Here is a 12,448-nt window from a genome sequence, read left to right as displayed (position 1 = left end):
CTGGATCAGGTGGGACCTTTGGGCTCCCTGATCCCCTCTCCTGCCTCTGGACAGAGCCCCAACCCCCAGATCACTGAAGAGGCCATTCAGAGCTGCTCCAGCTCCAAAGGAACATCCCTGCTCTCTGCTCCCTGCAGAGCGCTCCAGGAGCCACTCCCAGGGCACCCAGTGCCCCCAGCACGCCCAGTGCCCCCAGTACTCACGATTCCAGTGCCGTGAGAAGTGGATCTGGCTCCGGGACATCCTGGAGCTGAGTGCTCTGGTCTCTGCTCAGCCGGATGATGTCACACAGGGTCTGGGAAGCGTTGGATTGCCTCTGGAAACAGGACAGGAGCAGCCTCAGCACCTGGCCAGGCTGGGAATGCTCTGGCTGGGATCAACCCCACTCCTGCTCCCCCTGGAGTTACTCAGGACTGCACACTCCTGGAGCTGCAGCACCAACAGGCTTTGCACTCAAAGGAGATTGGCCCAAACGTGACCATTCGGGAGCTCAGGGGTAAGGATTCCTTTTTCTCTCCTCAATCCTGCTAATCTGCACATCTACAACACAAACATCCCATCCTTCCCCTCACTGCTCAGCTTTCCTGCTTGAGAAAACCCTTCACCATTTAATTCCTGGGATTTAAAAGGCTTTCCAGGAGTGTTTGAGGAACTCATCCTCTGCTTCTGGCCATCAGAGGCCTCTATGGATCTGCTGTACCTCAGCATCTGCTCCAACAAAATCCAATCCATGGGGATGTTCCCAGTTTTCCCCTTGCAGAGGGAAGTTTGCCTGAGATGAGCTGAGGGAACTGGGCTCAGAGAACTGCATTTTCTGGACTTTACAACTGAATTCCTACTTGGGGTTAGAAAGATTTGAAAATGGCATGAAGTGGCTGATTTTAAAGGATCTCCCAGGAACAGCAGGCTCCTCCCTAATCCCAAGGGAAATCCCCACTGTCTGTAGGACTGAGATGAACTGAGGCAGCAGAACAAAGAAACTGTGAGTAAAGTAAGTCAAAAGCAGATGAAACCACTCCAATTCCCCTCATTTGGTGCTGAGCAGAAGATGGGACATCCCAAGGCCATCCCCATGGCTCCTCCACAGGTCAACAGGACAAGGCAAACAGAAATCTCCCGGACCCTGCAGGACCCAGCCCCCCAAATCCCAGCCCTGTGCCACTCACATCCTCATCCTGGCTCGAATGGATCAGCTCCACGAGTCTCTGGATAATCCTGGCTTCATTCAGCCACTGCAGAGAAAAGAGCAGCAGAGAAAATCCTCAATGGATGTCCAAGAACTCAGAGCAAGAAGGGCTCTGGGAAGCTCTGCAGGAAGGGGAAGCCCTTCCTTCCATCTCCAATCCCATCCCTAAGGCAGGGACAGGGATGTATTCAGATCTGCATTAGCATGGATGGGGATGGATGTGGATGTGCATCCTGCCATGGAACTACAGGGCCCTTCGGAAAACATGGCATGCTCCAGGGACAAACAGCCTCATCTGAGCAGTGGTGGCAGAACCCCACCACGTTCTCCCAGCAGCTCCTGTTCTTCCTGCTGCTCACACCCAGCAATTCCACCTCCTGCCAGATGCTGGAACAGCTGTCACTGCACCTTCACCTTGCTCCACAACTTTTTGTTCTCCATGTAAACTATTCCCTATCCTCTCTTCTGGCCCAGGCAAACCAGGAAGGTCCTCTCCAAAGGCTCCCTGCCACTCCTCCCTGCCAGCCCCACGTGCTCAGCCCCTCATCTCCATCCGTTTCCATTCACATCCCACTCCTGCTCCAGGAAAGCTGCTGCACGTGTGACATCCCCCAGACTCATCCCAACAATGCCCAAACTCAGCTGCCTGGGAAATGAGCAAACTTCCATTACAAGGAAAAACATTTCCAGGGATGAGTCTGGAGCCCCTCTGCTCCACAGCCTGGATGGGAGAGCTGGGGGTGCTCACCTGGAGAAGAGAGGGATCCAGGGAGAGCTGAGAGCCCCTGGCAGGGCCTGCAGGGGCTCCAGCAGAGCTGCAGAGGGACTGGGGACAAGGCCTGCAGGGACAGCACACAGGGAATGGCTCCCACTGCCAGAGGGCAGCCATGGGTGGCATCTTGGCAATGAGGAATTCCTGCCTGGGCTGGCATTGCCACAGCAGCTGGGGCTGTCCCTGATCCCTGGCAGTGCCCAGGGCCAGGCTGGACACTGGGGCTGGAGCAGCCTGGGACAGTGGGAGGTGTCCCTGCCATGGCACAGGGGGCACTGGAGGGGCATTAGGGTCCTCTCTAACCCCAACCATTCCAGGATTCCTTGACTCTATGATTCTTGAACATGGTAAGGAATTACACGAATTACTGTCCCAATCAATGTCTGAATTTCTGAACACTGGGAAAACACAGTTTTCCTTTCTCCAAGCTCTCCAGCTGAAGAGAGGTTGCTCCATGGAAAAACGAGTGGGAACCCCTTTGCTGCCAGGAGTGACCCAGGCTGCTGCCCTGGAGCCACAATGAGGGACCCCACAGAGTGACCCCAGCCCTGGGAACAGGAGCTGCCTGAGGGGGGGATGTGCTCCTGGGATAAAACACCCACAGACCCCAGCTGTCCCCAGCCAGGCAGGGACAGGGGCTGGCAGGGGAAGGCCCTCACGTTGAGCACGTCCTGGCGCAGCGCCGTGGGCTCCACGCAGCTGATGAGGCGCAGCAGCAGGTCCATCATGGCAGAGGTGTCGATGTGCTTTAGCACCAGGCTCAGGAACTTGTCCTTTTTCCTCAAAAATGAGATCACCTGTGGAAACAGGAGCCTGCATCAGCTGCCAGCGGGACACACAGTTCCCTCACAAATCCCCCACAGCTCTCTCACAGCTCCCCCACAAACCCCCCACAACTCCCTCACGAATCCCCCACAAATCCCCCACAACTCCCTCACAGATCCCCCTCAACTCCCTCACAACTCCTCCCTCACAGCTCCCACAGCTTCTCCTTTTTGTCTCAACCACCGACCTTGGGCTGGGAACTCTCCAGGGAACAAGGGAATAATTCTTATTCCAAGGCAACACCAAATCAGATCTTTTCAGGCAGCTTTTCTCCCCTCTGTGTCACAGAAAAACCCAATGCCATGGAAAGTAAGTGAAGCTGGAGGATTTTCCTTTCCTCTCAAGCTCCCTACCAGGCAGCATTTACAACCCCGGTATTTATTGGGATGTGAGTATTCCTGAACCCCTGTTCAGCCCATGCCTCAGCACCCTTTTCACAAGGATGAGCCTGAGGCCTTGTGTATGGATTGGGATGACTCTGATGATCCTCAAAATGCCTTGGCATGAAAAGTGAAGCTTTAGCTGTGCCATGGGGATATCCTGGCTGTGGCAGATCTCAACTCAAAGCCCTGGGAAGAGTCTGTCCACAGCAGCATGTCCCTGCACTGAGGAATTCTGAGAACTTTCAGAGACCCCATTTCACCTCCAACGTTAAACCCAGCTCCAGGAGCACCATGAGCTCACAGCAAGGACACAGCACGGGCAGTGCCAGGGAATTCCCTGGATTGGGACAGACCCATTCCCACCTGTTCTGTTTTCCGTGCAATGAGGTTCCCAATGGTCTTGCTGAAGAAGCTGGCGAGGAGGGGGTTCAGGGGGGGCTCGTGGTCCAGGAAGTCATAGAGGATGTTGAGCAGGGTCTCGTCCCCGCCCAGTTTGTCGTTGATCTGCGGCACGTCCGAGGTCAGCAGCTCGCAGGCCGTGTTGGGGTACCTGCAGTGACACACCACAGCCGGCACAAGTGAGATGGGAACTGGAGATCTGCCCTCCACAAAGGAACGGAAGGAATTCCTGCCTGGGAGGGTGGGCAGCCCTGGCACAGGGTGCCCAGAGCAGCTGGGGCTGCCCCTGCATCCCTGGCAGTGCCCAAGGCCAGGCTGGACACTGGGGCTGGAGCAGCCTGGGACAGTGGAGGTGTCCCCGCCATGGCAGGGTGGCACTGCAGGGGCTCTGAGGCCCTTCCCACCCAACCCATCCCATGACTGACTCCCTCTGGTGAGGACACTTTTCCCACAACGGGTTATTAGTGATTTGTGACCACAGGTTTCTACACCAGGATCTTTCCCAATCTCTGCATTCCCTACAAGCCACTGGGACAAGCCACTTCCAGGCCAGCTGGGAACTCTGACCCTTTCCCTGCACCATTCCCTCCCCCAGCAGCCTCCTGTTCTGCAGTTCCAGCCCTGGAGGTTCCAAAAGCCCCTCAGGCCCTGCTGCTGCTGTTCCAGGCTTGGTGCTGCCCAAGGAGCTGAGGCTGAGGATGTCAATGTCACCACCACAGAGGAACCTTCCAGCCCTTCCATCCCTCACAGCCCCGAAGGAACACCACCCTTCTTTTCTCCTTTTCCTGGCTCATTCCATGCACAAAACATCCACAGTTCCTAAAGATCTGTGTGTGGAGCCTCCCTGGGATACACACCCCATGGACGGGGAGAAATGGGAGCTCTCCCTGTCCCAGCAGGTTCTGCTCCTGCAGTTTTTACAGCCCGGGTCTGATCCAACCCCTCACCATTCCCGTTCTGGCACCACATCCCAGCCCTGGAGGTTCCCAGGCTGCAGGGACCTCACCTCACCCAAACTCCCCCTCTGACCCCTGCAAGCTGAGCTCCCCTCAGCGCTGGGCTCAGCAGCACACTGGCAGATCCCAGATTCACACTCTCCTTTCCTGCTCCAGCCTCCTTTCAGGTGTTTCATTCCACAAGTTTTGCTTGGATGGGGATTTACCGGGGACTTTTCCTCTTTGCAATTTCCCCTCTGAACTTTATGAACCTCCATCCCACTGTTCCAGGGACAAAGCCTTTGGATGATCCCCTCTCCACGCATCCCCAGCCCCAGATCCTTCCAAAGCTATCAAGTTTCTCCCTGTTCCACTTCACCAACTTTTATAACCTTTCCTGAGGAGCCAAAGTGGGATTCCATCTGGATTTACACAGAGCCCATTCTTCCTGCTCAGCCTTTATTTATCCCAAAAGCTTCCCTGGTCTCTAATGAACTCAAACTCTCCTTCCCCTCTCCAGGCTTTGGAGATGCTTCTGGGCCTGCTCTGCCTGGGAGTCCCAAGAGCTGCCAGGAAAATGCTCCATGAACATCAGCCCTCGGTGTTCCAGTTCGAATTTCCTTCTTGAAACCTCTGTCCTTGTGCCCCCCTTCCCTCACTCTTCACCTGTTTGGTAACAGTCAGGGAATTCTGGCATGGCTGGGTGGGAAGGGACCTCAGAGCCCCTCCAGTGCCACCCCTGCCATGGCAGGGACACCTCCCACTGTGCCAGGCTGCTCCAGCCCCAGTGCCCAGCCTGGCCCTGGGCACTGCCAGGGATCAGGGGCAGCCCCAGCTGCTCTGGCAATGCCAGCCCAGGCAGGAATTCCTCATTGCCAAGATGCCACCCATGGCTGCCCTCTGGCATTGGGAGCCATTCCCTGTGTGCTGTCCCTGCAGGCCTTGTCCCCAGTCCCTCTGCAGCTCTGCTGGAGCCGCTGCAGGCCCTGCCAGGGGCTCTCAGCTCTCCCTGGAGCCTTCTCCTGTCCAGGTGAGCACCCCAGCTCTCCCAGCCTCTCCTGAGCAGGGGGCTCCAGCCCTGGAAGCAGCTCCAGGACTTGCTCCAGGTCCTTCAGCTGCTTGCCCCAGGGCTGATGCAGCTCTGCAGGTGGATCCCAAATTCACCCTTCAGAGCAGGATCCTTGCACAGCAGCTACAGGATAATCCAGGTTATTACCCCACACATTCCCGGGCATTCACTCACCTGGGAACAGCCACCCCACACCATTATCAACTCTTACCCAAAACCACACCTGAACGTGGCACTTCTGTGGCTTTCCACCAACCCCAGCCCTGATCCATCCCCACCAGGAAAAACCTGCCCAGTTTCATTTATTTATAGTCAGAGCAGCCTTTTATTTTTATATAAACTTTGTAAGAACTTCACAAAAGCAAACAAACTCCCCAAACCCAAATGTCAATATTTTTGAGTATACATTGGGTTAAAAATACATAAACACAACTCTGGTGAGAAGTAAACCCCTGTGAGGAGCTCAGTGTGGTCTGAGCAGAGGCAGGGCCTGCCCACAGCTGTGATCCCTAAAATCAGCAGGATCTGGACATGCAGCACACTGAAAATAACCCAGATTTTATTCATTTTTCAGCTCACTTTGTTCTGTGGGATTGGAAACCCATTGAATTCAGAGATTTCTACCTCTTCTGCTTCCCTTTCCTATAAAAACCTATTCAGGGGGCTTTGGATTTTGAGGGAACAGCAAGTTTCTACACCAGGATCTTTCCCAATCTCTGCATTCCCTACAAGCCACTAGGACAAGCCACTTCCAGGCCAGCTGGGAGCTCTGGATAAGATTTTTTGAGATAAGATTTTTTTTTTACATTATTTGAGATTTGATTATTTGAGGCATTACTTGAGCTATGTTTTTTTGGAGACATTACTTGAAATAGGAATTTTTTTGGAGACCAACTCAATGTCAAACCATCAAAAGCAAACCAATTCCCTCCAAAGCCCAAGAGCTGGAACATCCCCAGTGCTCAAAGCCTCCCCCGAGGAGGTGGCACAACGGAGCCCAGGTGGAATGTGTGTTCTCAGCCCCGGGATCCCTGGCTGGCATGTCCCAGGGGAGCAGGGATCCAATACCTACTTGAATCGGACCTTCTCGTCCATGTCCACGGGGGGCTCGTGGGTGATGAGGGTGACCAGCTGCTCCATGCAGCGCTGCTGGCACAGGAAGTCCAGCAGCCGCCGGTTCTGGGCCTTGCATTCCTGCAGGACGTCATCCTCGTCCATCAGCTCCTCCAGGGTCACATCCTCCTTGTCCAGCAGCTTGTCCACGTGTGACGTTGTGTTCAAATCAAACTTCCAGAACATGGTGATGGGACACGACTGGCTGGGGGCAGGAAAGCACTGGTTACTGCTCCACACCTACTGTGCATGATCACAGCACTGCTGATGTCAGAGCCCTGAGACCATCGAGTCCCACCATCAACCCCACCCACTGCCACCCCATGGCCTTAGGTGCCATCTCCACACACACATTTTTGAACACTTCCAGGGATGGGGACTCCAGCCCATCCAGTGTTTTCCAACCCTCCTGGGGAAGGAATTTCCCCAAAATCCCCCCTGAGCTGCCCTGGCCCAGCCTGAGGCCGCTCCCTCTGCTCCTGTCCCTGTTCCCCCCGGCTGTGCCCTCCTGGCAGGGACTTGTGCAGAGCCACAAGGGCCCCTGAGCCTCCTTTGCTCCAGGCTCAGCCCCTGCCCAGCTCCCTCAGCCCTGCTGGGGCTCCATTCCCTTCCAATCTCCATTCCCTGGATACTCCAACCCCTCAGGTTTGTTCTTGGGGCACTGCACTTTGCATCCCCCATTACCATGCACTCCTATCCCAACACTAGTTTGCCCTTTTGTTACCCCAATTTTTCTCTGTGCGAGTTCTATTAATGATCTTTTTCCACTTTGCTTTCCTAATACCTGAAATTTTGGAAAAGTTGTGAGTTACACCAAAGCAAGGCACTGTTCAGACCACTCCTAGGACACTCTTCCAGGGCTCTTCCTCTTGTTTAACATTTCCTCTTCCAATTCTGCCCTTCACCATCTCACCTCAGCTCCTCAACAACCCTTCACAGTACTGTTCTGGCCACACCAGGTACAGAATTCATGGAATCCTGGAATGGTTTGGGTGGGAAGGGACCTCAGAGACACCAAGTGCCACCCTGCCATGGCAGGGACACCTCCCACTGTGCCAGGCTGCTCCAGCCCCAGTGCCCAGCCTGGCCTTGGGCACTGCCAGGGATCAGGGGCAGCCCCAGCTGCTCTGGCAATGCCAGCCCAGGCAGGAATTCCTCATTGCCAAGATGCCACCCATGGCTGCCCTCTGGCAGTGGGAGCCATTCCCTGTGTGCTGTCCCTGCAGGCCTTGTCCCCAGCCCCTCTGCAGCCATTACCACAAACAGCAGGCAGTGGCTGTCATTCCCAGGACACAGGGGACACATCCTGGGCAGTGCCAGCCCTTGCTCCCATGCTCTGCACACGCAGCCCCTGGGCTGAGCTGTGTCCCTGTGCCACATTCCCAGATGATCCAGCAGCACCATGTGATTCCACACCCAGGATCACAAGGCTGTTTTTAACCTAACCCACATCCCCATTTCCACACACAGAACTCTCTCCGTCCATTCCTTTGGCTTTTTCCAAAAATGTCCCTGTGCCTGTTCCTCTGCTGGTTACACTCTGCATACTCTCAGCTACAGGACAGCCTGGACACTGTCCTCCTAAAAACCCACTTTCTCCCCAGGAATGACACTGAGGGGGCTCTGCCTTCCAGTCACCAGAGCAGGGCCTTGCAAAAAGCTGAAGACCCCAATTTTCCCATTAGATTTTAAACCTCTCAGTCCTTCATGGTGCAACTTCCACAGTGAGTCTTCAAGTGAAGCATTCACAGAAGCAGGACATGGAACAGGAGAAAAACTGAGTTTCTTCTACACATCAGGATTTGCCCACCTGGGATCCTGGGGGCAGCTCAGGAGAGCCCTGGAGGGGCTGCAGTGTCCAGGGAATGGGGCTGGGAATGGCCTGGAGCCCCAGCAGGGCTGAGGGAGCTGGGCAGGGGCTGAGCCTGGAGCAAAGGAGGCTCAGGGGCCCTTGTGGCTCTGCACAAGTCCCTGCCAGGAGGGCACAGCCGGGGGGAACAGGGACAGGAGCAGAGGGAGCGGCCTCAGGCTGGGACAGGGCAGCTCAGGGTGGGCACAGCAGGAATTTCCCCATGGAAAGGGGGTCAGGCCTTGGCAGGGGCTGCCCAGGGAGCTTTGGGGTGCACATCCCTGGAGGTGTCCAAGGAATTCCTGGAGGTGGCACTCAGGGCTCTGGGCTGGGGACAGGTTGAGGTCAAGCACAGATTGGACTGGATGGGCTGGGAGGGCTTTTCCAAATCCAGGGATTTTGGGATTCTGGGATCTCAGCACTGAATTTTGGAGTTGGGAGCAGCCATCTGAATGTTCAACCTACGTGACACTGCAGTGACAGCACTGCTGGGCTCGGTGTGTTCCTCACAAACTGTTCTTTGGGTATTTTTAACCATCTCTGCTTGGTTATAAATTCACCGAGGGAGAATCTGGCACCAAAGGCCTTCAGTGAAGGAGGTTTGGGGGCTCAGTCAACTCAATTGCAGAAATATTCCTTCCATTGGTGTGGAATCCACACAGAATTCTCACCTTCCAAACTGACACCCATTGTAATCCTGGCAATGCCACAGCTTTCCTGAACTTTTTATACATCACCATGAAAAGCTGCCTGACCTCCCCTGCGAGAGTGGAGAGGTGCTGGGCTGGCATTGCCAGAGCAGCTGGGGCTGCCCCTGCATCCCTGGCAGTGCCCAAGGCCAGGCTGGGCACTGGGGCTGGGGCAGCCTGGCACAGTGGGAGGTGTCCCTGCCATGGCAGGGGTGGCACTGCAGGGGCTCTGGGGACCCTTCCCACCCAACCATTCCAGAACTCTCTGATTCCATGGCATCTGCTACTTCTCTCATCTCAGTGTTTAAATTTAGGTCACTCTTGCCACCAGTAAAGCAGAGATGTCTTCCCTTGTTCAGGTGGACACCCACAGCCCTTCCCAGCTGCTGGTTTTATTTCTGGAATATCCAATAACAGCAACACCCACGAGGGCTCCAGGAGGGCAGCTCTGTGTCAGTTCCTGCTGTGGGGTTGGACCTGAGCTGTTCTCCAGGGAGCATCTCCCAGCCCCACAGGGAAATTCCAGTGTCCCCCCAAGCCCTGTGTTTGCCACCAAGGCTCTGCAGGAGCTGCAGGGCTGGGAAGGAGCAGTGAGGCTGCAGCCAAGGAGAACTCCACAGCAACCCCTGTGGGCACCAGGCTCTGGGACAGCTCATTAACAACAGCAATTACAGATCCTCAGGGTGGGCACTGAGGCTCAGGGGATCCTGGCATGGCTGGGTGGGAAGGGGCCTAAGGGACCCTGCAGTGCCACCCCTGCCATGGCAGGGACACCTCCCACTGTGCCAGGCTGCTCCAGCCCCAGTGCCCAGCCTGGCCTTGAGCACTGCAGGGATCAGGGGCAGCCCCAGCTGCTCTGGGCACCCCATGCGAGGGAACAATTCCTCATTCCCAATATCCCATCCAGCCCTGCCCTCCCCAGCCTGAGGCACCAGGGAAGGTGATTTCCGTAGGTGTGTCTTTGAGCCCCAACTGGATCGAAGCTCCCCTGTCCCAGCACAGCAGCATCAGTTTTCAGCCCATAAATGAATTCCTATTCATGATAAAAAAACAGTGTTGGGGTGTTTCAATTTTGGGACAATGCAGGAGATATTTAATCTCCCTGTTCCAACACAGAATTCCAAGACTAACAAACCCTGCCTCCTCAGGGCTGGGAATATTCAATTCCCTGCCAACAGAATTCCTGCTGAGTTTATAGAAAGTTCCAACAAGTAATGCACTTGCTGCTTAAAACCCCAAACAAAGGACCCCTTTTGCCACCTCTGTTCTGTTCAGTTCTTTTTCTTATTCTCCACCTGCTCAGGAGCTAGGGGGAGGACACATTTTATTTTATTTTGTTATATGTTATTTTATTTTATTGTATTGTATTTTGTTTCATTTTACCCCCTCCCCAAAGCCGTGTCCTGGACAGTACCTGCCCCAGAGCTGCTCATCTGCATAAAGGACAAAATCAATGTTTTACACAGAATGTTCTGAGCCCGAGGAGCTCCTGCCTGGGAATTCCAGTGGGGAATTTGTCCTTTAATTATTTATTTTTCATGGATGATAACCCAGGCTCCTGCTGCCGGCAGCTCCAGGAAACCAAGGCTCCCTTTGGGGACTGCAGTGGGAACAGCAGGGGAGCAGGCTGGGGGCGTGGTGTCAGTGACGGGGCCACCCTCAGGTGACTCCAAAGGGACCCGGCGCCGTGGTGCTGGGGACAGGGCCACCCTCAGGTGACTCCAAAGGGACACAGGGACACGGTGCTGGGGACAGGGTCACTCCCAGGTGACTCCAAAGGGACACAGGGACACGGTGCTGGGGACAGGGTCACTCCCAGGTGACTCCAAAGGGACACAGGGACACCCTCAGCTGACTTTCCCAGCCCCCCTGATCCCACAGCTCCAGGAGTATCCAGGCCCTGGGTTGCTGTGATCTCTCCCAGGGTCGTTCCCAGCCAGATCTGTGTCACCAAGGGCCCCCCTGAGCCCCAGCAAACACAGGCACAGAGAAAACATCCACAGCATTTTCCAACCTTTCCAAAGTGCTCTGTGCACTCCAGTGCCAGGAAAAGTGAACAGGGAGGGGCAGGAACCCCCCAGGCAATGTCTCCTGGAAATCAGGACAAAATTCCCAAGATTTACCGATTTTTTAGGTCCATTTAAGATCATTCCTGCTAAAATAAATCACTGGATGTTTTTTCTAGGTGGGGGCACATGGAAGTGCTGAAGGAGGGACATTCCCAAAAAGAGTTTTGGGATCCTCCCGCCATCCCGGTAACACCCAGTACAAAATCCCAAAGCCACCCCAACTCCAGCAGCTCTGGCCCAGCTGAACAGGTCCCAGTTTCATCCAGGGTGGGTTTTAGCCTGGACAGACACAGATTCCTGATGGAAATTTAAACCTTGCTCTTTTTTTTTTTTTTACCAAGTTTTAATACAAAATCTTCCCTATTTCCCCCATAAGAATAAATAATTTTAAGCTTTGCTACACAAAGCAACTAAAAATACCCCAAAACATAGGGAATTCCCTCCAATTCCAGTATGGGAAGCAGTCTGGAGAACACCAGGACCACACATCCACCCAAGAACTCTCCACCTTTAATTCCAGTTATCCAGTAACAGTTATCCCAGCTCCGGGGAACAAAATCTCACTTCACTGAACCTGCTGAACGTGAACCCCCAAATCAGCTTTTCCAGCAAACTGTTCCACCACTGGAAAATCCACCTGGAAAACACAGATGGACAAGGCCAGGCTGATCAGTGGCTCAGCTGAATTCCCAGAGAAGGGTTGGGCATGGAACTCCCAAACAGCTTTAGAGCAAAACTCCCTCCCTTTGGTGACTCAGCAGCGGGATGAAAGGGAAGAAATGAATCAGCACAAATCAGAAAGAGAAAAAGGCACAGGCAGATCCCAAACCAGTGGATTTGGGAGTGATCCCAGAAGGATCCCTGCTCCCAAGAGGAACAGCAGGGAATCAACATCTGCCTGGGACACAAAAATAATTAGGCTGAGCCTACCAAAGCTGTCACAAGGACCAGGGAGCTCCAAGCCCCATCCAGCCTGGCCTTGGACATTTCCAGGGACCCAAGGGCAGCCATAGCTTCTCTGGGAATTCCATCCCAGCCCTCACCACCGCCCCAGCAGGAATTCCTTCCCAATATCCCACCTAACCATTTCAGTCTGTGCATCTTTAACTCATGCCCTATTTCCATTGCAGAACTTGTTTTACATCAAATCTCTCCCTTT

General features: G+C 54.5%; 1 protein-coding gene across 3 annotated transcripts in view; it reads right to left on the bottom strand.

The window, feature by feature from the left end:
- The window catches only part of PPP6R2 (protein phosphatase 6 regulatory subunit 2), a 55,643-nt gene that overhangs the window by 21,379 nt on the left and 21,816 nt on the right, over window positions 1-12,448 (bottom strand). For 2 of the 3 annotated variants that reach the window (XM_059472514.1, XM_059472515.1), the window contains exons 3-7: window positions 6,642-6,887; window positions 3,530-3,716; window positions 2,618-2,755; window positions 1,167-1,232; window positions 204-316 (exon numbers count right to left, since the gene is read on the bottom strand). In XM_059472514.1, the coding sequence (XP_059328497.1) occupies window positions 204-316; window positions 1,167-1,232; window positions 2,618-2,755; window positions 3,530-3,716; window positions 6,642-6,868 (731 nt within the window). In that variant the 5' untranslated portion in view covers window positions 6,869-6,887. Of the gene's footprint in view, window positions 1-203; window positions 317-1,166; window positions 1,233-2,617; window positions 2,756-3,529; window positions 3,717-6,641; window positions 6,923-12,448 lie in introns of all 3 variants that reach the window. The other variant, XM_059472516.1, reaches the window with a different exon arrangement.

Source organism: Ammospiza nelsoni, chromosome 5, assembly GCF_027579445.1.
Source record: "Ammospiza nelsoni isolate bAmmNel1 chromosome 5, bAmmNel1.pri, whole genome shotgun sequence".
Taxonomy (NCBI): domain Eukaryota; kingdom Metazoa; phylum Chordata; class Aves; order Passeriformes; family Passerellidae; genus Ammospiza; species Ammospiza nelsoni.
The sequence above is the reverse complement of the archived record's forward strand: the minus strand, read 5'-3'. Positions and strand labels throughout refer to the sequence as shown.